The sequence below is a fragment of the Musa acuminata genome, chromosome BXJ1-6, assembly GCF_036884655.1.
Source record: "Musa acuminata AAA Group cultivar baxijiao chromosome BXJ1-6, Cavendish_Baxijiao_AAA, whole genome shotgun sequence".
NCBI classification, from domain to species: domain Eukaryota; kingdom Viridiplantae; phylum Streptophyta; class Magnoliopsida; order Zingiberales; family Musaceae; genus Musa; species Musa acuminata.
In genome coordinates, this window is record NC_088332.1 from 36157854 (window position 1) to 36184546 (window position 26693).

At 30.5% G+C, this 26693-nt stretch overlaps 1 protein-coding gene across 3 annotated transcripts; it reads right to left on the reverse strand.

Moving 5' to 3' along the window:
• Nucleotides 1-756: 756 nt before the first annotated feature.
• Nucleotides 757-8653, reverse strand: LOC103988869 (histone H2A variant 1). Of its 3 annotated transcripts, none has more exons than XM_009407537.3 (3): nt 8559-8653; nt 8231-8342; nt 757-1255 (listed from the first exon to the last, which is right to left on the reverse strand). In XM_009407537.3, exons 2-3 carry the CDS (start codon nt 8336-8338, stop codon nt 959-961), a joined length of 405 nt encoding a protein of 134 aa, XP_009405812.1. In that variant the 5' UTR covers nt 8339-8342; nt 8559-8653; the 3' UTR covers nt 757-958. The 3 variants fall into 3 exon arrangements, with proteins under 3 accessions (XP_009405812.1, XP_009405815.1, XP_009405814.1); XM_009407540.3 differs by having other exon boundaries at nt 8552-8606; XM_009407539.3 differs by having other exon boundaries at nt 8462-8578.
• Nucleotides 8654-26693: the final 18040 nt, after the last annotated feature.

Below are 26693 nucleotides of genomic sequence, written 5' to 3' on the forward strand. Positions count from 1 at the left end.
TGGTAGACTCTTATTCCATTGGTTGTACAAAAGAGAACAAAGGACGGATGCAGCTAAGACGATGACCAAAGGCCCCATAGTTGCATCACCTCATTGAATGGAGGTCACTCTTCCCATTCACCGTTTGAGAATGGTGGAAGTTTTTATGCATCCAATTTGACAAACTTTCACGGCTTGATTTCAGCCAAATGTTCTTTTCAAATCAACCAGTCACTTGAGCCTAGTTATAACAATCCTTTGACCACACTAATATTGTTATGTTCTTGAAATTATAAATTTAACTCTGAGAAAAGAACTTCCGAAGAAAATAAATCAAAGATCATTAAAGGTAACCTATCAACATAATCAAGTTCCTATGGGATCGTTATATATTTCAAAGATGGAAAAAGGCTTCATTACACCAAATTTCCATCAATGTATGGTCTGAAAAATATATCTGGGTACTGTGCTCATATTGCATAAAAAACACATGCATATAAATAAGAGCTACTTGCTATATAAAAACCCCTGCCCGATGTTAATAAACTTCAGACAATAATGTAGCGCACTATATTTGACCTCATCCAAGTATATAATGAATCGAAAAAGGCTACATAAGACCATACAACAAGTAAAACAAGAATCCACAAGGTGGCACATGAAACGCAAGTTAATCGTGAAATGTCCCATCCTACCAAATAGATTCGACATCAGCATCACAACGAAGAGAATAAGATCTTTCCTCTGACAAGTTAACTATACTTTAACATCAGATCACAGGGTTTAAAGTGATTTATAATAAGAACGGCAAATGATGTTAAGTCGTATGACAATAGCCAAATCCCAATCTCACATTGCTACAGCCAGAAAAGCTACGACGAAGGTTCAATATTCACGTTAAACTACCTACAGGTTCACTAGCGAAGAAAGAAAGTCACACAAACTACAACACCTGTGGTATTCAACAAAAGTTGAATTTTCATTCCTTGGTGGACTTGTTAATGAGGGACTTGTGGATGTGAGGGATGACACCACCACCGGCAATGGTGCCTTTGATAAGGGTGTCAAGTTCCTCATCTCCACGAATGGCCAGCTGAAGGTGGCGTGGTGTGATACGCTTCACCTTGAGATCCTTGCTTGCGTTCCCGGCAAGTTCCAACACCTCTGCCGTTAGGTACTCCAGTATTGCAGCAGAATACACTGCCGCTGTCGCCCCAACACGTCCATTTGCAGAGATTCTGGATTTCAGCAGGCGGTGGATTCGACCGACAGGAAACTACATAGAAGAAATCCATATGTGATACAGCATACGAGAAACACAGATATGCATTAACTTCATAAGGATTTGATGACACAGTATATTCATCCGATTGGATTCTACACACAGGATGCACAAGATTATGCAGTCTAAGTTGGACATAAGCATGATTCATTTTCCTTCTCTTGGAAAATTTAGTACCAACAAGAACTGAAAGTGGTGTCAATAATTGCTACGATGCATCCTCCAATTGGGAATCTATCAACCTAAAAATCCATTACAACTATTATGGCATTCAACCATCGTCATCGATTGATTTTTAAGGACCATGGTGGACCAATTTTGACTACAAATTATTCAGCATGTTTAACTAGTGATGATGACCTGCTCTTTATCTAATCATGGACAAAAGTTTCCTCAAATTGACAAACTCCCACTACATTGAAGTTTCCTCAAATTCTAATATACACATATAAGCAATATACTCATGAAAGACCTTAGATGGTACACCTTTTGTGAGAGGATCCACCAACATTAAGTTTGTTCCTAAATATTCTATAGAAATTTATCTACATTATACCCTTTCTTTACAACTAAAAACTTGATGTCAATGTGCTTTGACTTAATTGAGCTTCTATTATTGTTGGAGTATAAAACAACTGATTTATTATCATAGTAGTCTTTCAATCCCTTGTACTATTTATAGCTCTGTAACAAAATTCCTCAACCAAATTCGATGATTGAGCGCCTCAAAACATACTACAAATTCCACTACCATAGTGGAAGAAGTAATAAGAGATTACTTGGCACTACGCCAAGATATCACCCCACTAGACAACATATAAATGTAGCCCGAAGTGGATTTCCTACTGTCTTGGCATCCAACAAAATCAAAGTCAAAATACCCAATGATCTCCAAATGATTTTATCTCCTATATATGAGCATATGATCTTTTGTCCTCTTTAAATATCTCATGACTCTTTTAGCTACCTTCTAATGATTCATTCCAAGATTATTTAAATATCTACCTAACACTCCAATAATGTACGCTATATTCAGACACATACAAACCTATACATATATTAGACTCCCTACAACTAATGCATAAGGAATCTTTTGTATTTCTTGAGTTTCCAAATTTCTTTTAGAGCACTGATTGAGACTGGACTTATCTCCCTTTGCAACAAAGGTGTCTCCTGATTTGCAATCCTATATATCAAACATTTTAAGTACCTTATCAATATAACTCCTTTGTGATAATCTTAGAATACTCCAAGATCTATCTCGATATATCTAAATTCTTAATACAAAAGAGGCATCACCAAGATCTTTCATCTCAAAATTTCTAAATAAAAATCTCTTGGTTTCATACAATATGTCTATTTCATTTATAGTAAGCAAAATATCATCCACATATAATATCAAGAAAATGAATTTGCTCTCACTGAATTTATAATACATGCAATCATGAACAACGTTCACCTCAAAACTAAATAAGATAATTACTTAATGAAATTTATGATATCATTGACAAAATACCTATTTTAGCCCATAAATGGATTTTATCCATTTATAAATCATTTTCTTTTGGTCTCTTAACATAAAATATTTTGGTTATTCTATATAAATTATTTTATCAATATTTTTATTAAGAAATATTATTTTAACATCCATCTGATGAAGCTTCAAATCAAAATATATAGCTAGAACTATAATTGTTCTAAATAAAGTCCATTAAAACCAAAAAGAAAGTCTCTTTAAAGTCAATCCCTTTCTTTTAAGTATAGCTCTTTGCCATAAGACATGCCTTATACATCTCCACAAGACATGTCTTATACTCTTGATTTATTGTTTCAATTCACTTGTCCAAATTGGAATCCTTCATGGCTTAATGGAAGTTGATTAGATCATCTTTCATTATACCACTACTTTCTTTATGTTCCTAGAAAAATACCATATAATCATCTAAAATGACACTCATCCTATCCTTCATGGATCATTGCAAAGGTGTTGACTCTTGTAACACGAATTCTTAAGGATGTTGAGTTTATTCCTCATGAGTAATTTCTTCATACTATATGAGAGTAAAAATGACAATATCCTTTTGAGGTATTGATTTTGCCACATTACTGCCAACTATATGAGTTAGATCAAACTAAACCAATGCTTCCTCAAAGGTAAAGTTTTTAATCTTATTTCTTAATTTAGGATCATAAAATTTATACCTCTTAGATCGCTCAAAATAATCAATAAAATAACTACTCACTATTCGAGATTCTAATTTCTTTTCATTAGGCCTATAAGGCCTTGCCTCAGTTGGACAACCCTATATACAAGTGTTTTAGACTAGGTTTTCTCCCAATCCAAAACTCCTAAGGTGTTTTTGCAATTGCTTTAATTGGTACTCTATTAAGAATGTAAGCTGTAATTTTTATTGCTTCTCCCCAAAGTGACTCTAGCAAAGTAGATTGAGAAATCATACTTCTTACCATGTCAAGCGTGCGATTTTGTCTTTTAGCTACACCATTCATGTTAAGTAACCCTGACATTATATACTGAGGAATAATTCCACACTCCTCTAGGTATAAAGCAAATGGTCCTAGATGTTATTCACATGAGCTATCATTTTTGTCATAATATTTTCCTTCATGATCAAATCTGACGCTTTTTATTTTTTTTGTTGAGTTGATTTTCAACTTCAGCTTTAAATGTTTTAAACACAACCAAAGTCTAGGATTTTTCATGTATTAGAAGCAAGTATCCATATCTAAAGTAATCATCTATGAATGATATGAAGTATTATTGATCATTCCATGAAAGTGTAGGAAATGTCCCACAAATATCTATATGTATTAATTCTAAAACATTTGTAGCTCTATATGCACATAATCTCGTAGGTTTAGTTTGTTTACATTTAATACATTCAATATAAATATCTAAACATGATAAGTCAATAGGATCAAAAATCCCTTCTGACATAAGTCTTTCAACTTTATTTCTAGATATATGACCCAAATGTTTATGTCATAATATATCTAACTTTTTAATTTTACGTGTAACACCTCACAATTCTGCATTCAGGGATTCATAATAGGATGCTATAGTATCAAGTAAATATATATTGACATAAGCCATAAGTAAACTGGTTCCAATTATATTTGAATTTAAAAATAAAATAAACTAATTATTTCTAAATGAACATGAATAACCAAATTTGTTCAAATAAAAAACAGAAATTAAGTTCTGTCTAAATAATGGTATAATAAAAGTATTTTTCAAATTCAAATAATATCCAGTACACAATAACAATCTAAATATGCCTATAGCTTCAACATCTACCAATTTTCCGTCCTCTATATAAATATTTTTCTCAGCATTATTGGGCCTTCGATAGCTCAGGCAAACTTGCATTGATACACTAATGTTAATTGTTGTACCAAAGTCTAACCACTAAGTGTTTCTATGTACTAAAATTAAATTGACTTCAAAACTGTTGGGTCCAGCCCATATGTGGGCTTGGACAAATTGAGCCTATTGAGCCCAAATCACTAATTAAGGTGAAGTAAGACAAATTAGGGTATGCAGGAAAAAGAAAAACGCAGCATGCAGCGTGCAGTGTACGTGCACAGTGAACAGCGACGGCGTGCAGAGAGAAAAGAGGAGAGAGAAATAGAGAGAGAAAGTAAGGTTTCTGAGTTTTTCTGCTTGACGATCGATGGCCAAACGTTGTCAGTTTCGGCCCAAATTTTATGTGGAGAATCCTTGCAGCAAACTCTACAATCCTAACGGTGTTGATCTGCAGTTTACCCTCTCTAAGGTACTTTCCTACGATATCCACTCTGTGAGACCTAGAATTCTCTTCGGAGGAGATCCACCTATGTGATGAAGATATGGTATTCTTGAGCCAAGATCTATGTTCTTGATGTTATTCTGATCCTCTAGTTATTCTAGAGAAGACCTACTGTAAACATATTATCATCATTATTGATAGTGGAAGTTTGAGGTGGACTACGGTCCCGTGGTTTTTCCCACCTTGGGTTTTCCACGTTAAAAAGATTTGGTCTCACTGTGTGATTGATTTATTGCTCTATTGTTTATGCTGTGCTGATTGATATTAGCATTTGAATATCAAGTTGATATTTTGATGAGGAACCTATTTTGATACACAAAGAGGGAAAAAATTATTCCGCATTAACAGATTTCTTCCCAACAAAAACAAACCAAAGTAAAGAATGTTCCTTTTTTAACACATCAAGCATGATATTTGACACAATCCTTTAAATGCCTAGAATTCTTACAAAAGAAACAAATATCATCCTTATTTTGTTTCTTCTATACTAGACCCTTATCAGCCTTATTCTTTTTAGATTTATATTTTCTTTTCTTACCCTTAATATCTTGTCTTTGGATTTCAATGTTAATTGCTAATGATAGTCTTGTTGTAATGATCAAACACTGATAATAAAGCATGTCAAATGATAAACTTTATAATTGTCACGTATTTACCATTACAAGTATGTATAAAATCCTACCAGTCATTAACCTTCCTTTGGGCCGAGTAATTAACGTATGGATATAAATGCACACTATATTTAATATTTTCATGAGAAACATTATATATGAGAGGTTACTTTAGCGACTTCATACATTAAATTATTCAATCTAATATTAAACAATCACTAATTAAATTTAAATCATATTAATCAAATTGATTTGACATTAATTTGTTGACTAAAATATTTAATGCATGTAAACCATTCAATTCATGACAACAAACAACTTTATAAAGCCAATATTATATTTAAACCAACATAATATTGTAACAATATTATTATTAATTAAATTTACATATTACAATATAATTAAAATAACATAATATTATAATAATATTATTAATAATTAAATTTATATAAATTTAATTAATTAGATAAAATCCAAAGGAAATTTGGAAAATTTATGCTTTGTAGTGCAAAAATGAATTTGTATACTGCGAAAAGAAAAAGACACGAATTGGAAAAAATATCTCAAAATTAAAGTGATATAACATCAAAAAATGTAATGAATGTGATACATGCTATAGCATGATTACATAAAACCGTTATCTTCCCCGATGATAATAGAATCAAATCACTCCAAAATACTAATGAAAACATCATTAAAATACATGAAGAATAATCCTAAATGTTTAGCAATCATCGTAAGATGGCTCTAATACCAATTGTTAAATCTTTAACATATCAAATATGGATCCAACAAATGTTTTATAAAATCAAAATCGAATTTTGGTTCAAACATGCTTTATAGATCCAAAACAAGATTTTAAAATGTTTCCATAAAACTTATTAAATCCACAATAATATGCATGAAATCCTACAATAATTAAGAAATATATTAACATGAAAATGTACATGATGAATCCATCAAAGTATTTTTCTGAATTAATCGGTGATTTGGCCTTCCAATTACAAAATATCATTAAGAAATTTAGATTTCTCTTTAACGAGTGAAAAAAATTTAGATTTTATTCGATACTACAATCAAGGACTATAACCCTATTTATATTCATAATTAATCTACAATTATGATTATATTCATAATTGATGAATCTACAATTATGTCTCAAGAGTTCTATATTCCTAACTTATCCCATCATTAAATTAAAAATATAACTAATGGTATCCACACAATTAATTTCATAATAATTATGTCTCTTAGTCAAATAACTTTACTTTAATTAGATCACTTTAATTTTGGTTAGTCAAAATAATAGTTTAACATATTTAATTATATATGTGTAACCCTTAAAATTTTAACAAATTAGAGCACCATCTACTCTGATAAAGTATTATCAATCTTTTATGCACCATGATAAAAAACTCATTCAATCAAATTGAGAATCCTCAACACCACATCAACTACCAAGCCAACATTATACCCCTTTCAAATCATGTTGTACTAACTATTACAATGATGTGTATTGCTTTTCTTATACAAAAGCATGATAGAGTTGCAGGCTATGCAAGATCCTTATCAAAAGGTAAAAGAATTTAATATCAACTCATTTTAGATCATTTTATAAGGCCATGGTGCCTAAGGAAGGGATCATTCATGCCATGAAGCTTGGGGGTTCAAAAGCTTCATGTCGAGACTGATTCTTCAATTTTGGTTAATCTTCTAAATGTAAGGAACACTTCCCCTTAGAGGATCTTAAATCTCATTAAAAGCATTGTTCATCCAAGAAATCTTTGAGATTCCAAGTTTTCCATGTCTTTCGTGAAGGGAACCGAGCTGCAACTAGTTGGCCAAGTTAGCAACGTATAATTAAATGCAATTGTATTAGGGTTGGAAATCCTCGAACTGAGCTGGATTTCTTTTTTTTTTTTTTGTTCGCTCTAATGTAAACAGAGACATTTTGTTTCACCTTAATTTCAATCAATAAAGCTTAATTTTCTTTCTTTTATTTAAAAAAAATTAAAAAAATCAATATGAAGCGTATACTTTATCACAAATCAATCAGAAAATACCCTAAATACAAACCACCTCTCTCATCCTAACAAGCAATAACAATCTCTAAAGGAGATGTGACAATAAGTAACACTGTATCATAAACAACACCATTCCACTTGCAGCACATCCCGGCCAAAATCAAGTATGGGCTAATAGGGTTCTCAATTGAGTAGCCACTAATCCCAGAAGCTTAAGTTGTTTAACGTAAACCATGTGCAGCATTTGGACTGGATATCATGATATATGGCTTGCCGAAGTCAGTTGCGCACAATGGAATTACACAATTAAATGACATTACAAGACTAAGAACCACTGTTCCACTGTTGATCTCACACACCCAGAACAATGGCAACTTATACATCTTTAAATCATAACACATCCAAACTCAAACTTCCATAACAACAAATCAAAGGCGCCAGCTCCCCGAGCATAGCGACCCCAGTTCTAAGAAAGAATTCAACAACAAAGGAAGAACAGGGGCGTACCTGCAGTCCAGATCTGGACGAGCGGGACACCGGCTTTTTCTTGTCCTTGTCCTTATTGGCCGCCGTCGTCTTCGCCGCCAAAAGCCCCTTCCCTCCTTTCCCCGCCATCTCTCTATTATTCAATCACAAAACCAAGCAGGAAAGTGCTGAATAACCCTAAATCGTTCCATAGAGGTGACGAGCAAAACGGGGAAGAAGGAAAAATAGACACGAAATTTCTCGAAAAACGACCTAAATCGCCAGCGGAAAACACCAGAAAAAGCCAGATAAACCAGTATCAAGAAGCCATAGAGAGCGGAGAAGATGGGGAAGAGAGGAGACCGCGTACTTCCTCTGATTCCTCCCCGGCTCCTCGAGATCCTTGGAAGGGTCAGAGGGTGAAGAGGCTCGGAACGGGAACGGGAACGAAACGGCGGAGTTCGACGGGTTTATAAGTACGAATGGGCGGGAGATGGTTTTGGTTTCGGTGGGGGAATCAAAGATGATTACTTTTGGGCGGCAAACGGAAATTTCAAATTTTGCATTTGCTCCTAAAGTAACCTCGACCTTCGTCCAAATGCCATGAATGTGGCTCATAATTTTTATTTGGTTATTATTAAGCAATGATCTCATCTCTCAGATCCTTTTTTTTTTTGGTGATTTTTCTTTAAAAACTCTGATTTTATATTTTAGTGTTTCACTAGTTTTAAACTATTTTTATTTGGCTCATTTATAATATTTTTCAATAGCATTATAGTATTTTTTATTAAGATACTAAAAAGAATATAAAATTATTAAAAAAAATAATAAGTGACATCATATTATATCACTTTGGTTGTTATTGCATATTGACCATTATGATAATATATTTTTAGGCTTATAGCTGATTCGATTGAGATTATGAGTCTATTTTAATCATTTATATTATTTTTAAGTATATTTTATAATATTTTTGTTGTAGTGATTATAACAAACTAATTGTTTATCTCAATTTATGTGATATTATTTATATACTATTATAAACACTTTTATTGAATTCTAGCATGATATCAAATGATTTTTAGTATATTTTAATTTTATTTGGCTTACCTATAGTATTTTTAACGGTATTATAGTATATTTATTAAGATATTAAAAATACTATGAAGTTATTAAAAATATAAATATTATTGTTTTTTATTATTGCTCATAAATTATTATGGTATTAAATTTTAAAGCCTAAAATTGGTTTGGCTGAGATTATGAGCCTATTTGTATTATTTAGAATATTTTTAAATAAACTCTATAGTATTTTTATTATGGCTATTAAAATAGTATAATGGATCAGAAAAGTATCATAGGGATTGGTAAGAGATCTCTTGAACATTATTCAAAACATGAGCACCATTTGAGAACAACAAAAAGAAAAAAAATATTTTTTAAGAAAATCAACCTTATATTTATAAGAATTAAGAAATAAAATTTTGTTTAGTAAAATGCATATAGCCCAATCCATGAGTACTAGAATAATGAGATTATTCAATACCCAAAATTTTTTAATAATATTAAAATTGGTAAATATTTTAAGAGTTCTAACTAGCTTCAAACGATTGAAAAGAGTGCTAATTAGTTTCAAACTCTTTAATGAATTAGGATTAGAATTTAGATAATGAATCCAAATAGGAAAAATAAATTAGGATTTTATTATATAAATATAGTAAAAGTCTAAATGTTTTTGTGAATGGAAAAGATAGAGAAACACATTTTGGTGCTCATGCTATCTCTAATGAAAGTAGGAAGGGTTGAGAAAATAATATTTTAGGTTATATATATATATATATATATATATGAGAGGATGTATAAGGGTTGGAGCATAAGTTTGAGCTAATGGCACGGAAAATAATTCCTTATATTAGTTTTTCTTATATAGTAAAAGTTTAATTTTTAATATAGATATAAGCATGAAGTTACTGAGCCACATTAATTTTACATCAACTTTCTAATATATTCTTTAATTATTAATCTCTCTTTTTTTATTTTTGAGTCTTTCTTTTCTTCCCAACAAATAGGTATCGAGTGTAACAAAGAATCGACTAAATCATAATTCGAATGTCTACCCAAAATAAGATACTAAACCTTCACAAAGCTATCAATAAAATTTATATTGATCCAAGTTAGATTGCGTTCAATGGAGGAATCCAAAGAAATCCTTCAATATGTTAGGGGTCAGAGCTCTATTTGGTTTAATATTTTTAAGGTTAGATATGGACACCTTTGTGGTGCCTCTTCTGATACTTGTGGGGATAGTTAGATTTTAGATGAAGACATCTACTAAAACACGATAACAATTTACTAGAATGTGCATGGAATTTCGTTGCATTTTATTCTGAATTTGATTAACTAATTATTTGAATTCGTCCTTCTTTTGCTTTGATTAACAAGTACAAATATGTGTGTGTGTGTGTGTGTGAAATGTCATTTTTATCTCAAAAATTTGTGTTTATGATTTTTCAACGTATCTACTTTTTACTCGAAATAAGCTCATGGAGGATCGAAACTATTATAAGCTCAAAATGGTTAGTACTGGTGGATTCATTTACCCATAAAACTAATACAATCACTTCTCACAGCATGTAGGAATAAACTATGTTATAAAGATCTCCCTCATTTTAGCTCGAGGCCCAAACATAGCCCAAAAATATTCATTGTGATGAGCCTAGTAATAGATTCATCGAGCCCTATTAATCAGATCCAGCATTGTTGTTACTCTTAAAGCAATTGGTTAATATTATTTACGTGAACGTAATCCGACGGTTAATTGGATTGTTAGAAAATTTACGGTGGACAGTTTCTTTCTCGTGGATGGAATTCTTGGGTTATGGTTTACAAAAGTACGTTCGTAGAACTATGCCATCTTAATAGATTTATTTTTCGAAAAAAAAAATCTCATATTCAATATAGAAATATTTATTAACACATAATCTGGCATATCCCGCATCTAATCTACTCCTGATAGCGTACTTTCTTTTGATTTGATCATAAACATGATTAATTGTTTTAACATCTACATGGGGTGTTGTATACAGACATTACCTATTATGAGTGAACAAAACATGTGGACCCAATTAAAGTAAGCCTGCTGTCCTGTGGCTAATGGAACTGAACAATATTTTGTTTCAGAAACAGGGGAGACTGCTGGCTCTCAAATTCACCGGAAACAACCCATGCACCTGCCTGAGATGCTTCAGATGCTGCTGTCCATCAACCGAAGGGAAACTGCAGCACACTGCTAGTTTTCAGAAACAGGGGAGGAGAAGTCCATACTACTCACCATAGAAGTCCCAGCAAGCCAGATGTGTGCTTACTACAGGGAGAGATTATATGTAAGTATAATTTTTTAAATAGAATAATAATATATTATTAGTCTAATATCAAATCAAATTAAATAGAAAAAGAAGAAATGAAAAAAAAAATTATATTGAACTTCTAAAAAAAAAGATTTGTTCTATAAGTCTAAACGCCTAAACTATATATATATATATATATATATATATATATATATATATATATATATATATGTACATATATATATATATATATATATATATATATATATGTACATATATATATATATATACATATATATATATATATGTACATATATATATATATATGTACATATATATATATATATGTACATATATATATATATATATATACATATATATATATATACATATATATATATATATATATACATATATATATATATATACATATATATATATATGTACATACATATATATACATATATATATGTACATAAATATATATATATATATATGTACATATATATATGTACATATATATATACATATATATATGTACATATATATATATATATATATATATATATATATATATATATATATATATATATATGTGTGTGTGTACATATATATATGTATATATATATATATATGTACATATATATATGTATATATATATGTACATATATATATATACATATATATATATATATATATATATATATATATATATATATATATATATAATCTACTTATAGGTATAGAATAATAATTTAAGCCAAGAGATTTTTATCCCTATTTCATTAAATCTTAATACTTCTCCTTAAAGTATATTTTTGAAGATAAGTCACAGCTTTGAAGATCTTAAAATGGTCCTATGGAGAAAGATTTTATAAAAATATATTTGATAGTATCTTTACTTTTACTGACTCCTTGAATTATTTTTTCTCAGATGAAATAATATTCAATTTCAATATACTTGGTTCTTACATGATAAATTGGATTTATAGCTAATCTTAAGGTACCTTGATTGTTTAGTTTATTAATTTGATAGTAAATGTCCTCAATTAAATGTCTTAGTGTAAGTAAGGAAGCATTGTATTTTGCTTTAGTTGTAGAAAAAGAGATCGATTGTTATTTTTTACTACCTCATAAGGCATAAGCAGAATCATATTAAAAATATATATCGAAAAATGGATCTATGATTATCTAAATCATCTTCCATAATACCATTTGCATAATCATATAATTCAATACGTATGTCTCGTAAGATAATTTATGACCTAAATGTGTTTCTAAAACACCAAAATAGAAACACAAAGAACTAATATGGAAATTATTAATATGAAAATTCCAATAGTTTCTCTTAGTATTTTAGCACTTCTTAGCTCACAACTCTCACTTTAAATAGTAAAGAAAAATTTTTAAATAGAGACGGAGTCCAAGGACTAAAAACTTATATATATATATATATATATATATATATATATATATATATATATATATTCTATTATCAAAAATATTTTTCTCCATTACCACCAACCTTCATAATGTTGAAGGATTAATTTTGAAATGCTTGGGCTACAATGAATGAAGAAATTTAATGTGAGAATAGTTACATAATAAATGAAGAAATTTAATGAGAACGGTTATATTCTCCCACTTGGTACATACAACAACTTTCTGAAGAAACAAATAAATGAATTATAGTGATAAGTCATCTAAAAGCGAGTATTATAATTCATGTATTGATGTACTTAGTTTCTTAAGTATTAATCTTAATATGATAATATTACTTAATGAACAAATCTTATGTTTATTCTTGGTCTAGTATAAATATATTTTCTCAAATAAATTAATGTGCACATGAATACGAGAAAACATCACAATATATAAGATTTCAATAGTAAATACAAAATGGAACCAAGTCCTTTTTTCTATCCTTAATTTTAAAGGTAGTATGCCCCTAAATAAAGGATCAATAATTATTAATTCAGTACTAATATACTCAATGATTACTTTCTTTTCTTTTACATGTTCTCCTATGGCTGAATACTTAATGTCGATGTGTTTACTTCGACTTCTATTTTTATTGTTCTTAGCTATAAAGATAGTAGCTGAATTATTATAAAAAATTCTCAATTGCCTAGAAATATAATCCATAACTTTAAACTTAGAAATGTAACTCTTAAGCCATACACCATGTGAACTAGCATTAAAACAAAAAACGAATTCAGCTTCTATAGTAGAAGTAACAATCAAGGTTTGCTTGACAGTCTACGAAATAGCTCCACCAGCCATCATGAAAATATACCATGATGTTGATTTACAAGAATCAACAAAGCCAATAAAGTCTGAATTTGAGTAATAAATCACATCTAGATTATTTGTATGTCTATATATAAGTATATAATCTTTGGTTCCTTGAAGATATCTCATCACTTTCTTTACAGCTCTCTAGTGGTCTATATTTATATTACTCTAATATCACCCTAGCATCCCCATAGCAAATATAATATCAGGGTCTAGTATAAACCTGAGCATATGTAAGGCTTTTTATGGTAGAAGCATATGAGATATTTTTTATTAATTCCCTCTCAAAATCATTTTTTGGGCATTGGTTCAAGTTGAACTTATCACATTTCACAATTGGAATAACACTTGGTAAACAACTCCTTATCCAAAATATCTTTAAAAGCTTATTAATATTGATTTTTTATGGCAAACCTAAAATACCTCAAGGTTTATCTCTATGGATTTTAATACTAATAATAAGGATGCCTCATCCATATCATTCATGTCAAAATAACTTTCTTAAGAAATAAATATATGAAGATAATCAATAAAGTCTGAATCTGAGTAACCAATCATATCTAGATTGTTTGTATGTCTATACATAAGCATGTAATATTTGATTCCTTGAAGATATCTCATCATTTTTTTTATAGTTCTCTAGTGGTCCATACTTGTATTACTCTAATATCACCCTAGCATCCCCACAGCAAATATAATATTAGGTTTAGTATAAATCTTAAATATGTAAGGCTTCTTATAGTAGAAGCATATGAGATGTTTTTCATTAATTCCCTCTCAAAGTCATTCTTTGGGCATTGGTTCAAGTTGAACCAATCACCTTTCACAATTGGTGCAATACTTGGTGAACAATTCCTTATCTGAAATATCTTTAAAAGCTTATTGATATAGGTTTCTTGTGACAAACCTAAAATGGCTCGAGGTCTATCTTTATATATTTTAATGCTAATGATAAGATGCTTCACCCATATCATTTATGTCAAAATTTTTAGAAAAGAATTGTTTCACCTCATGTAACATATCCTTATCATTAGTTGCAAGCAAAATATTATCTACGTATAAAATAAGAAAACATATTTTACTCCCACTAACCTTCTAGTATATATATTGATCAATAAGATTTTTAATAAATCCAAATGAAGAAATTACTCTATGAAATTTAAAATACCATTGATGAGAGGCTTATTTTAGATCTTTAATAGATTTTTTAAGCTTACAAACTAAGTGCTCACCAACATTAGAGGAGAAACCTTCAGGTTGTTTCATATAAATCACCTCCTCTAGATCTCTATTAAATAATATCATTTTCATATTCATTTGTTGCAACTCAAGGTCAAAATAAGCAACTAATACCAAAATGATATGAAGAGAATCTTTCTTAGATACCAAGAGAAAATGTCTTTGTATAATCGATTCATTCTTTTTTAGTAAATCTTTTTGCAAAAAGTCTTGCTATGTATCTCGCAATATTGTCTAACGAATCTTTCTTGATCTTATAGACTCATTTATAACTAATGGCCTTCGCCCCATTAGGCAACTCTATAAGATCTCAAACTTCGTTTCTCTTAATGGAATTTATCTCCTCCTTCATGGCATCATGCCACAAATCTAACTCTTTGCAACTTATGGCCTATGAAAATATTTCAAGCTAATTTTTGGCTCTAATACTATTATCAAATTCTTGTAGATATATAATATAATTACTAGGAATCACAGATCTTTTATTTTTAGTATATCTTCTTAATGTTATACCAATGTTTCCCTAAGGAACTGTTGGTTAAATTAGTTGTTCAAGAGCTTGTTATAATTCCTAAACTACTTGATTTATTAGAATATCGTTAGCAACTTGTAAAACCTCAATGATTGGTTGTTCAACATCAGTTTGTACTTGAGGAGTGCTATGAACGATAACCAATCTATCATCCGATGCGGAAGGTTGAGATTTTATATGATCATTTACAAAACTATGTTCCTGAACTAACCACTCCCACTGATTATGTTATCCTCAAGAAACTCAGCGTTTCTTGATTTCACAATCCTAGTTATGTGAGATGGACAATAAAATCTATAACATTTGAATCTTTTGGCATATATAACGAAATACATACTAATAGTCCTTGTGTCTAGTTTCTTATCTTGTGGATTATATATCCTAACCTTAGATAGACATCCCCAAACCTACATATATCGCAAACTCGGCTTCCAACATTTTCATAATTTAAATGTTGTCTTTACGATAGCCTTAGTTGAAACTTGATTTAATATATATATAGCCATCTTTAGTGCTTCAGTCCACAAGGATTTAGGAAGATTAAGGTTGCTAAGCATACTCTGTATTATGTCTAATAATGTTCGACGATTTCTTTTTTCTATAACATTATTCTGGTATGAAGAACCAAAATAGTGTATTGTTCTTAAAAAAACTAAGCAAAAGGACTAGATACTTATTCATTCTTAATATATATATCATAATATTTTATATATCTATCTAATATCATAATTTGAATTTGTTTACCATATTGGTTCTTAACTTCAGCTTTAAAAACTTTGAAAGCATCCAAAGCTTTATTTTTATTATGAAACAAATATATATATATATATATATATATATATATATATATATATATATATATATATATATATCGTGAGTAATCGTCTATAAAAGAAATTAAGTATTTCTAACTATGTGCATCTATATCTGGACAATATATATCAGTATGAATGATCTCTAATATGTCTGAAATTTTATTAGTACTTTTCTTGGACTTGTTGGTCTGCTTTCCCTTCAAACAATCCATATGTCTTAAAATCACTAAAATATAGAGTATCAAGTATCCATCGTTAACTAATCTCTTAATTCTTTTTATAAAGATATGACCTAATCTTCGATGCCATAACATAGAGGAGTCCTTATTAATATTATACCTTTTAGTGCTAGTGTGAACATACATTGAACTATGAGTGTCATCATTTTGTAAGAAAATATGATAAAGACCATCAAACAAAATATCATTCCTAACACAATCAGATTTATATAATAAAATAAATAATATGTCATAAAAATTAAAAGAATATCCAAATAGTATGAGTTTGAAAATAGAAATCAAAGTTTCGTAAGAAACCTGGTATATAAAAAGTCCTTTTGTAATTCAAAAATAAAGCCACTACTTAAAGTTAAATGCAAGTTCCTATGGCCTTCACATGTGAGCCCATCTTGTTGTCAGATAAGATGCTTTGCTAACTTCCTACTGGCTTCTTTAGGTTTTGCACACCTAAAGAATATATCTCCAGAGTTAATCCACTAAGTATTAATATTAATATTAACTATATTAGATACATAACATATAAATGATGTTGGTTTTTCTTTTCTTTTCAAGCTATTATTAAAATTTTGTAGATTCCTTCTTCATGTGTCCCTTCTTTTTACAAAAAGAACACATTGCTTCTTTCTTGATATTGGCTATGAGAGATATCCAATCAATCAGAATAGAGGTTAAAGAGGGTCTTTATACTCGTCGTGTCCTTTATATGGAAATCAGAGGCCAAGGAGCCATTCCCTTGACTCGTACTGATGAGAATTTTACTCCACGAGAAATTGAACAAAAAGCTGCCGAATTAGCCTATTTCTTGCGCGTACCAATTGAAGTATTTTGAAACGAACTGAAGTGAAGAATAAAATGAAGAATAAATATTTTCTCAAGATGGGGGAAGGAACTTGCTAATTCCTCTTTTAATACAACTGAAGTTTCTTCATTCTTTTATACTAGAAAAAGGTCTAATCTAACTAACGAATCTAATCTAATAAGTATAGATATAAATTCATCAAACCTATCCGAACATGTATTTCGTAATACAGAATTCATCTTTTTAGGCCCAAGATTTGGAATTGATACCCTTTTCTGGTTAGACGGTGAAACATTTCGAAAGAATTAATTGATCCATGGGGAGTTTTTTCGTCTCGAAACTCGATTCGTTACTTCAAGTGGGTTTTCGAGTATTCATCGAAAGGAACAAATGAAAATAAAATTGGTTCAAATTTGCCCAATTGAGATATCTGGAATAATATTTATTTCTTTTTTTCTCATTTTCGTGGTATTTTACCTTTCCCTACTGATTAGCTTGATTTTTATCAATTATATCAGTTTTGTTCTTCCCGTGAGTGGTTATTAGCAATACACTCTTACCTAGCAACATCACTAATATCTTTTCTTTTTTAACACACATGAACATTAATTCATTGATTGACCATTTGTCCTTATGTGTATTATATAAAATCTTAAAAGGCTTGTACTATGGTATTCAGAATATAATGCACTAGGAAGGATTCCGATATATCAACCTTAAGTTTATTAAGTTGAGTCACAATGTCCTGCATTTGCATTATATGCTCATGCATACCTTTCATGCCGGTGAGTTTAAGGGATGAGAATTCATTATTAGGATGCTTGCTAATTTCTTTTCCAAAGTGACAAACTACTTGTCCAAACTTGTAATAAATCTTAGACCTTCTTATGCTGGTCAACAAAACCACATATATCAGTAGCTATCTTAGTCTTGATAAATATCACGCTGAGCCGATTGGATCACTCCCATCACTTATATAGCATGATCTCAACTAGAGTGATGGTATTGGTGACTGAGGTGATTCATCATTTCTAATAGTATAATCAATATCTATCCACCCTAGATAGAGGAGAATCCTCTCATTCCATACCTTATAGTTATCACTCCTAAATTCGAGAATGTCATATCGGATATTAGAGAAATTAGCAGTTCGAGAAACTACATAAAATCCAAAATGCTTATTTCAAAATTTTAGGCTTAATAGTCTAAATTGCATATTTTGCCAATGTAAAACATACATTAAAAAAAATGAATATCATGACATAAAAATTACCTATGGACTAAATTTTTAATTCAAATAGATTCAAATGATTTTTTTGATAAAACTATCAAATTATGTACCAATTCATAATTCCTATGTGTAAATTATGAAAATAATGTGATATTTTATCATGATTAATTATATAAATATAGTAAAAGTTCTTGTGGGATAATATTTATTATATTAAGTATAATTAATCAAAATATTATGTCTAATTCCTTATGTGATCATTATTTTAACTTTATATATAATTTTAATTATTTAAAGATATTATGGCTAATCCCTAATTAATTAAGATTATATGGATCACTAGATATTTTTAATATATATATATATATATATGCTTAAAATTGACTTATAAGCATGAATTAATATAAATATAATAAAATATTCATTAAGAATATTGAGCATTTTACCAAAATAAATGTTTTATTTCACTAAAAATACTAGAAATCTTATATCCTCATGATTTTCAACACCAAAAAAATCAAAAGTTCCAAAAGAAAAACCCAAATCAAACTATATTCATGGTATAAAAAATAAAAAAAAATTTCAAATTTTTTCATATCAAGACAGAGGTTAATTTAGCTATGATACCAAATGTAAGACTATTTAAGACCTAAATATGTTTCTAAAATACCAAAATAGAAATATAAAGAACTAGTACAGAAATTACTAATATGGAAGTTACATACCTCCTACTACTATTATTAAGAATTTTGGTAATCGTTTCTCTTAGTATTTTGACACTTCTTGACTCACAACTCTAGTAAAAAAAATTCTTAAAATATAGATGGAGCCCAGAGACTAAAAACTTATTTATATATAGACGTTCTACTATCAAGAATATTTTTCTCCATTACCACCAACCTTCATAATATCCAAAACAATTTGGATTACAAAGAATGAAGAAATTTAACATAAGAACAGTTACATAATAAATGAAGAAATTTAATGAGAATAGTTAGAATTCACAAATCAAGGGTAGAATTCCATATTTTATAATTCATTTTTTTGCATCAAGATGTGCCTTGAAAATTTTATAAAATGACTTGCAAGACCAATTGAAAAAATAATATTTGATATTATAATTGTTAAGTAGATAAGACTACCAACAAGAATACGAAAAGATCGAGAGTAAAAAAAAACCTTGCCATCATTACAACTTAGTTTTATATTTACATAAGTAATTTAAACCTTTCAATAAATTTTTTTGCATAGCTTGTCTAAGAGATAAATATATTTTTTTTTATATTCGTCATCTCTAGACTAAGACTTTTATTTCAAACCAAAGAAAAAGATCATCACAAAACTTTAAAATCTTTATTTCATCATTATTATTGATGATCTTATCATACATATATAGAAGAATAATAACATGTAGGCTTCTTTGACTTTTAACAAATAAGCTAGTATTTGAATAAGAAGAAAAATAATCATAAAAATATAAGTATTGAGCAATTTTTTCATGCCATGCTTTGGGAGCTTACTTTAACCTATAGAGGGTCTTCTTAAGCTTGCAAATATAAATTAGTTTGGAACTAAAAACATAACTTAGTATTTATTCCAAATAAATGTTCTTATCAATTTCACCACATAAGAAGATTTTCTTCACATCAAATTATCAAAGCTTCCATCTAAAGATTAACTGTTAGAGCAATCACCATTATAACAGATGTCATCTTGGCCATAAGACTAAAGATTTTTTCATAATTTTCTTCATATTTTTGGGAAATCCCCACTTACAGTAAGTTTTGCCTTATAGTTCCATCTGACTTGAGTTTTACCTTATAGACCTATTTGTAAGTAATTGAATCTATATTTATAGACCTTGGTACAAGTCCAAAGTTTTATTTTTATGAAGAGCATTCATTTTTTCACCCATGATATCCTCTCACTTCTTAAGACCCTCGACTTTATTAAAATAAGTAGGCTAAAATAATCAATTGGTTTTAAAAAAATAGTGACATATGCTTATATTATATATTTCTCTAATGTCTTGATTTGATAATTATTTTTTTTAATCTTCTCAGTATTGAAATTTCCTCTTCATGAACATTATTATTTCCCGCATTACTTTGTTCTAATATTGACGATGAAGAAATAATAGAAGTAGATATAGATAAAGAAGAAGATAAGCTAAAATCTACGGAAGCACTAGCTGATAAAGGAAAGTTAACCAAAGATTTTGAACATATATCAATTTTAATTGATATTTTCAAAAGAAAGTACTTATGGAGGTTAGTAATAAGAAATATAATCAAAGACAACACCTTGAGATATTGTATGCTTATGTGTTTATGAATCCATATAATTTTTAACTTTGTTTTTTCATCATAGTCAATAAACATGCATTTTTTGGTCTTAGCATCAAGGTTGGTTCTCTTTTGAGTCTGGTATATGAACATAGCATGAAGAATCAAAAGCTATAAATTTTAATATTTGGTGTCTCACCAAACATGAGCTCATATGAAAGCTTCAGGTTGATTAGATTAAGAGTAGTTTGATTAATAACATAAGTTACATATGTCATATCTTCTATTCATAAACCCTTGGGTAAATTCTCTGTATAAAGCCAACACTTATAAGTCTTCACGAGATGTTGAATCTTTTGTTCTACCATATAATTTTATTTTGGTATATTTGCACATGCGAGTTTTCTTTTGATGTTATGCTCTTTACAAAAAGAAAAGAATATATTAAAAGTAAACTTATCGCCGTTATCAATGCATAATCTTTTAATTTTTCTTTCAAAAATACTTTCAACTATTAACTTAAACTCTTGAAATTAAAAAAAAAACTTATTATTTTTTCTTCACAAAGTAGACCTAGGTGAACCTTGTAAAATCATTAATAAAGAGAAGCATATAATGAAAACCTAAATAAGATAGAGTTTAAGTAAGACTTGTTAAATCATTATGAATAAGTTTAAAGGGAAATTTGTACCTTGAAAGTGATCTATCAAAAAATTACTTGTGTGTCTTGCCAAATTAACAACCTTCACAAGCCTTATTACTACTAAAAATAGTAAAATTGGGAAGACCATTAACTAAATTTTTCTACATCATAATATTTAATTTAAGAAAATTTATATAACCAAGTCTAGCATGTCAATTTGATATACCATTATTTATACTAATCCTTTCAATATAAAAGTTAGGTGTTGATAAAATATGTAAATATTTGACCCTTTTAACGGTATGTACTACATCTATATTTAATTATTTTGTATTACGAAGAAATTTTGACTTTGTTTCTAAAATCAATTGTATTAGTAATAGAAAAGAGATTTTCTTCATATTTGGAATATGATGTATACTCTTCAAGGTAATATGATTATTATTTTAATTTAAGATTATAACAGTGCTTTCCTTCTTCACTTAGTGAACAATATTGTCTACTGTGATAATTGTATTATTACCTTCATATTGATGAAGATTAATAAATTTGGTACCATCACTAGTAAGAAGATGACCACATCCTGAATCAACTATCCGATCATATTCAAAGTTGATAGATGTCATAGCCTCAATAGTTTTAGCCGCAAAATATTTACTCTAATCTTTATCAATTGTATTGGGATAATCTTCTTTATTTATAATATTTCTTTCTTTAATCTTAACATAATAATTTTTTTTGATATAGCCTAACTTATCACATATATAACACTTGATTTTCTTTTGATTTATCCTATTGTTCGAAGAAGATTCTAGTTTACTATTAGCATTATCGTTCTTATTTTTATCTTCATCATATTTTATTTTTTATTTATAGAAAGGACATCTTCATCTCCCCTTGAAGTAGAAACTTTTGACATTTAATAAGCTAAGAATTTCTGAGAAGCAAGAAGATTTTTCAACTCTACTAAGGATAGTTGTTGAACCTATCCTTGAATAGATCCTTGAATAGATGAAACAAAATGATATATTCTTTTTGAAGACCACAAATAATATAATATTTCATTTGTATATTAGAAATAAACTCATCTAATCTAAGAATGATATATCCGAATATAACTTTTTAATCTTTAAAAAATTGAGAGATCACCTTAGGTAGTATTTATCAAATCATTTTCTAAATACTAAAATCGAGCTATATTCTTTTTGTTGAGCAATGCATTAATAGTGATCCAAATCTTTGAAGCTAATTTGAAATCAATAATGCATTCAAAGAGATAAGGAGAAATAGATATCCTTAATACAAATTTAGCTTTTGCATTTGGTGTCCTTCATTTCTTTATGATGACTTCATTTGTAGCATCTGCTGTCATTATTGTATTGTCACCAATCACATCTCATATATCTTTCCCTATGAGATAAGACCTCAAACAAAATTTTCAGATCTTGTAATTAGATTGATTGAGAAGTTCAATATCAAACCCACCAACTCAACTATTGTAATTCTAGTAAAAAAATATTATCTTCTTTACCAAGAAGATCTTGAAATACATATTATGACCCTTATAGCTCTATACCATGTGAAGAAAAGAAAATATCATATGCAATTGTAACCTTTTCTCAGATAATAATAACATTGTACTATTAGTCTAGGATCAAACTGAATAAAAGAAGAAGAAACCTATACAAAAGTAGAAAAAAAAAGTTATATTGAACCTCTCCTAAATACTTATAGGATTTTGAATTATTCTTAAACTTAGAGTCTTATAAACCTAAACACTTACAATTATAGGTATTGAATAACAATTTATACATATATATGTCATCTATTTATAGGTATTGAATAATAATTTAAACTAAAGACTTTTATCCTTAAATTTTTATCTAATTAATTAATTAAAAAAATAAAAAATAAAGACATAAATCATTGAAAACATAATATTTTAAATCTTAACCAGGTCAACGCTATTGTACATTAACCAAAGGAAAACTATGGCACACTACTTGTTTTCAAGAAACAAGGGAGAAGTCCATACTACTCCCTAAAGTCTCAGAAAGTTAGATGTGTGCTTATTGCCTTCGTCATTAGTCTATGGTTGCTAATGTACTACTACTTGTCTCGTATTTCCATTTGCATGCATGCTTTCTTTGGGGTAATTACATATTACCCATTGTAGTTAACTATGATTAGTATCCTAATCCATATACTTAAAAAAATAGTATTGAGATCCTTATACTTATGAAAGTGAAATATTTAACTATATTTCTCCTCACGTCATTAATTTCATCAACGAAAAAAATTACATGTGTTGTCACGTGCAAAAAAGACATGAATAAAAGGGATAAAAAAATAATTTTACTAATTTTTAAATTATTGATTTCATATAAACTTCTACAGCATAGAGGCTTTAACAAAAACTACTTTCCTGCCCTTTGGCTACGCTACGAACGATAGACTAGCAGCGACGTTGGTGGCGCGCAAGTTCGGTGGCATTCCAAAGGAAATCTAGGCGTTGCCTCCGACCATAATTGATTTCCTCCTCCCCTCCTCTTTTGCACTAGTATGAAGTCATCGGTCCATGGCAACCAACCCTTTGGCCTCACAATCTCCACCGAGTTGCAGTCGATGAACATTGTCCTTGAGTACTCCTTCCATGGCCTCCCGAGGTTCCCTCCTCTTTTGCACTAGCATGAAGTCATTGGTCCATGGCAACCAACCCTTTGGCCTCACAATCTCCACCAAGTTTGCAGTCGATGAACACTATCCTTGAGTACTCCTTCCATGGCCTCCCGAGATATGTGTGATGGACCGCAGGCTTCAAGTGGTAGAGTGCGAGGTACTCGTTGTTCCCATTGATGGTGCAATGGTCAAACATGAAGTTGGTGGACTAGGTGGGGTTAGTGTGGCTGTGCATGGTTTTGGACTCACCATGCTTAGGGTTGAGCAAGTGGGGGAGGACGAAGATGAGGTAGTTGCGGAAGATAGTGGTCGAGTTACCGAAGATGAAGTCGATGGTGCTAGAGATGCAATAGGACTTGTAGAACTAGTAGAGGGATTGGGCGTAGAGGGTATCCTAGTGGTCAAGGAACTCCACTAACTCGAGCATGGAGAGGTCGCTATCAGAGTGGAAGGCCACGACCTAGTGCTTGTCTAGCTCGGTGGTGTTGGCAAAGGTTAGGTCCAAAGCCACAACCAGGTCAAGATTGGACTTAGGATTCATAGCGAATTCTTATTGGTTGCATAAAGGAAACTATAAGTGGTAACTCTGAGAAAAGTTAAGTTGTACTCATCGACGGTGGTCGTGTTGTAGGTGAAGACATTGACCGTGTGTTGAGAGAGCATGTAGTGATCATTTTGCCCATATTGTCCCTGATAAATACTAGGTTCATCTTCTCGAACGGCACCCAGACCATCTCCTTATACACTCGTTCCTTTATGTAGATCATGTGCTGGCCAACACTATGCCTCGACGGAGCATCGACTACTGCCTAAATCGCTTCGAATAGGCATCCGCCCTTCTTGCAAACCATTACATCCAATGGTGTTGCTAGTCATGGGAACTCCTTTCGGGCGGCCTCTCTGCTTGGTGATACCGAGGTGGCGTCTGGCTAGTTCTCATCCCTCTTAGTTCTATAGTAGGGCCCAGAGCAAGATGTTAGAGCGCTGTAGGGCAACCACCATGGTAGTGGTGCCACCAATGATATTGGCGAGGTTGGCAAGGAAGGCCATGTCGTTCGCCACCTATTGGGTATTATTGATGTACTTGAGGGCGGACCAACAATCGTATTGGTAGAGCTCCACAGCGAGCAACATCTTGTACAACACTAGGGAATCAGCATGCTCTCATGTATAGAACTAGGTGTTGGGAAATCTAAGGGCGACATCACATGCGCAGCAGAAGAATAAAAAGAAAATCCCAGATTTTCACAAAATGGTTTCGTTCTCGTGTGAAAATTGGAGCGTAAAAAATCACAAACTCGAAAACTATACATATAAGAAAGATGTATTTTATCTAGGAAGATCGTATATCCCTGAAATCCTATAGATCTATGGGAGAGAATGAAGAAGGTCAACTACCTTTCTCTATAGTAGTAATCCATATGATAAGGGCTGCAAAGACGCTCTTCAAATCGTTGCCCAAATCTCCACACACCTAAAATATAAGCTATTGGCCGAAGAGGAGAAGGGGAGAGGATAATAGGAGGTGGTAGCCAAAAAGGGGTCTAGCCTGTGGCCTTTTGGTTCCCTCCTATTTATAGAGGCCCCTTGTCAAATTAATCTTATTGGATCCTGCCCTATTGGGTGCTGAATCTTCATCCAACTATCTAAACCTCTTAGATTAGTAGGTTTCAATCAAATAATCTCTTATTGGCTCTTATTGGACCTCATTCATAGGATCCAATAATTTAGGGGCTTATTGAATATCCAATAAGATAGGGGCTCTAACGGATATCTTATATTTGAAATTCGAACCTCTACTCGTCATAACACCTACCATATTTGTGTGACCCTCTAGGCCCAATATCGAGTTGGCAATGAGTCATACCTATCAGAACTTCTTCTAGCTCAATGAATTATTATCTCCATAATAATTTACTCGACTCATCGATTACGGACGTATTAGGCCACTACACCATAATCCCCAAACAATACAAGGGAATCAAATCCTTTGGACATATATATCTTCAATTTACTATGTACCTATAGTCTCTCATTCATCTAATATCCCAAAGATCATATACCATGCATGGTGCTGTTAGGCCCATACGATTTCTACTCAAGTCTTGCTCTAATCGGATTCTCTCGGAGAACTCTTTCTCTCTCAATCTGAATGATCCTAGCTAGGGATTTATTTGAACAAGAACACATGTGATATTCCTCTCATAATATCGAGAGAGGATGATCCTCTATCGATACTCAATAGCCCTCGTAAGGTTGGCTGCACTCTTGATAATCAGTTGTACTAGATCTGGAACTTCCTGACCTATAAGTCCAATATCAAGGATGTACTCATACAGGATATCCTTGCTGTCTTAAGTCTAAATACTAGATACACCATTAGGATGGTGGAATTGCTATT

What these genes read in the sequence shown, in the direction of transcription:
- LOC103988869 (XM_009407537.3), bottom strand. Translation starts at nt 8,338, where the DNA reads ATGGCGGGGAAAGGAGGGAAGGGGCTTTTGGCGGCGAAGACGACGGCG. An exon ending in CGTCCAGATCTGGACTGCAG is followed by an intron (nt 1,256 to 8,230) that starts GTACGCCCCTGT and finishes TCTTCTATGTAG; the next exon opens with TTTCCTGTCGGTCGAATCCA.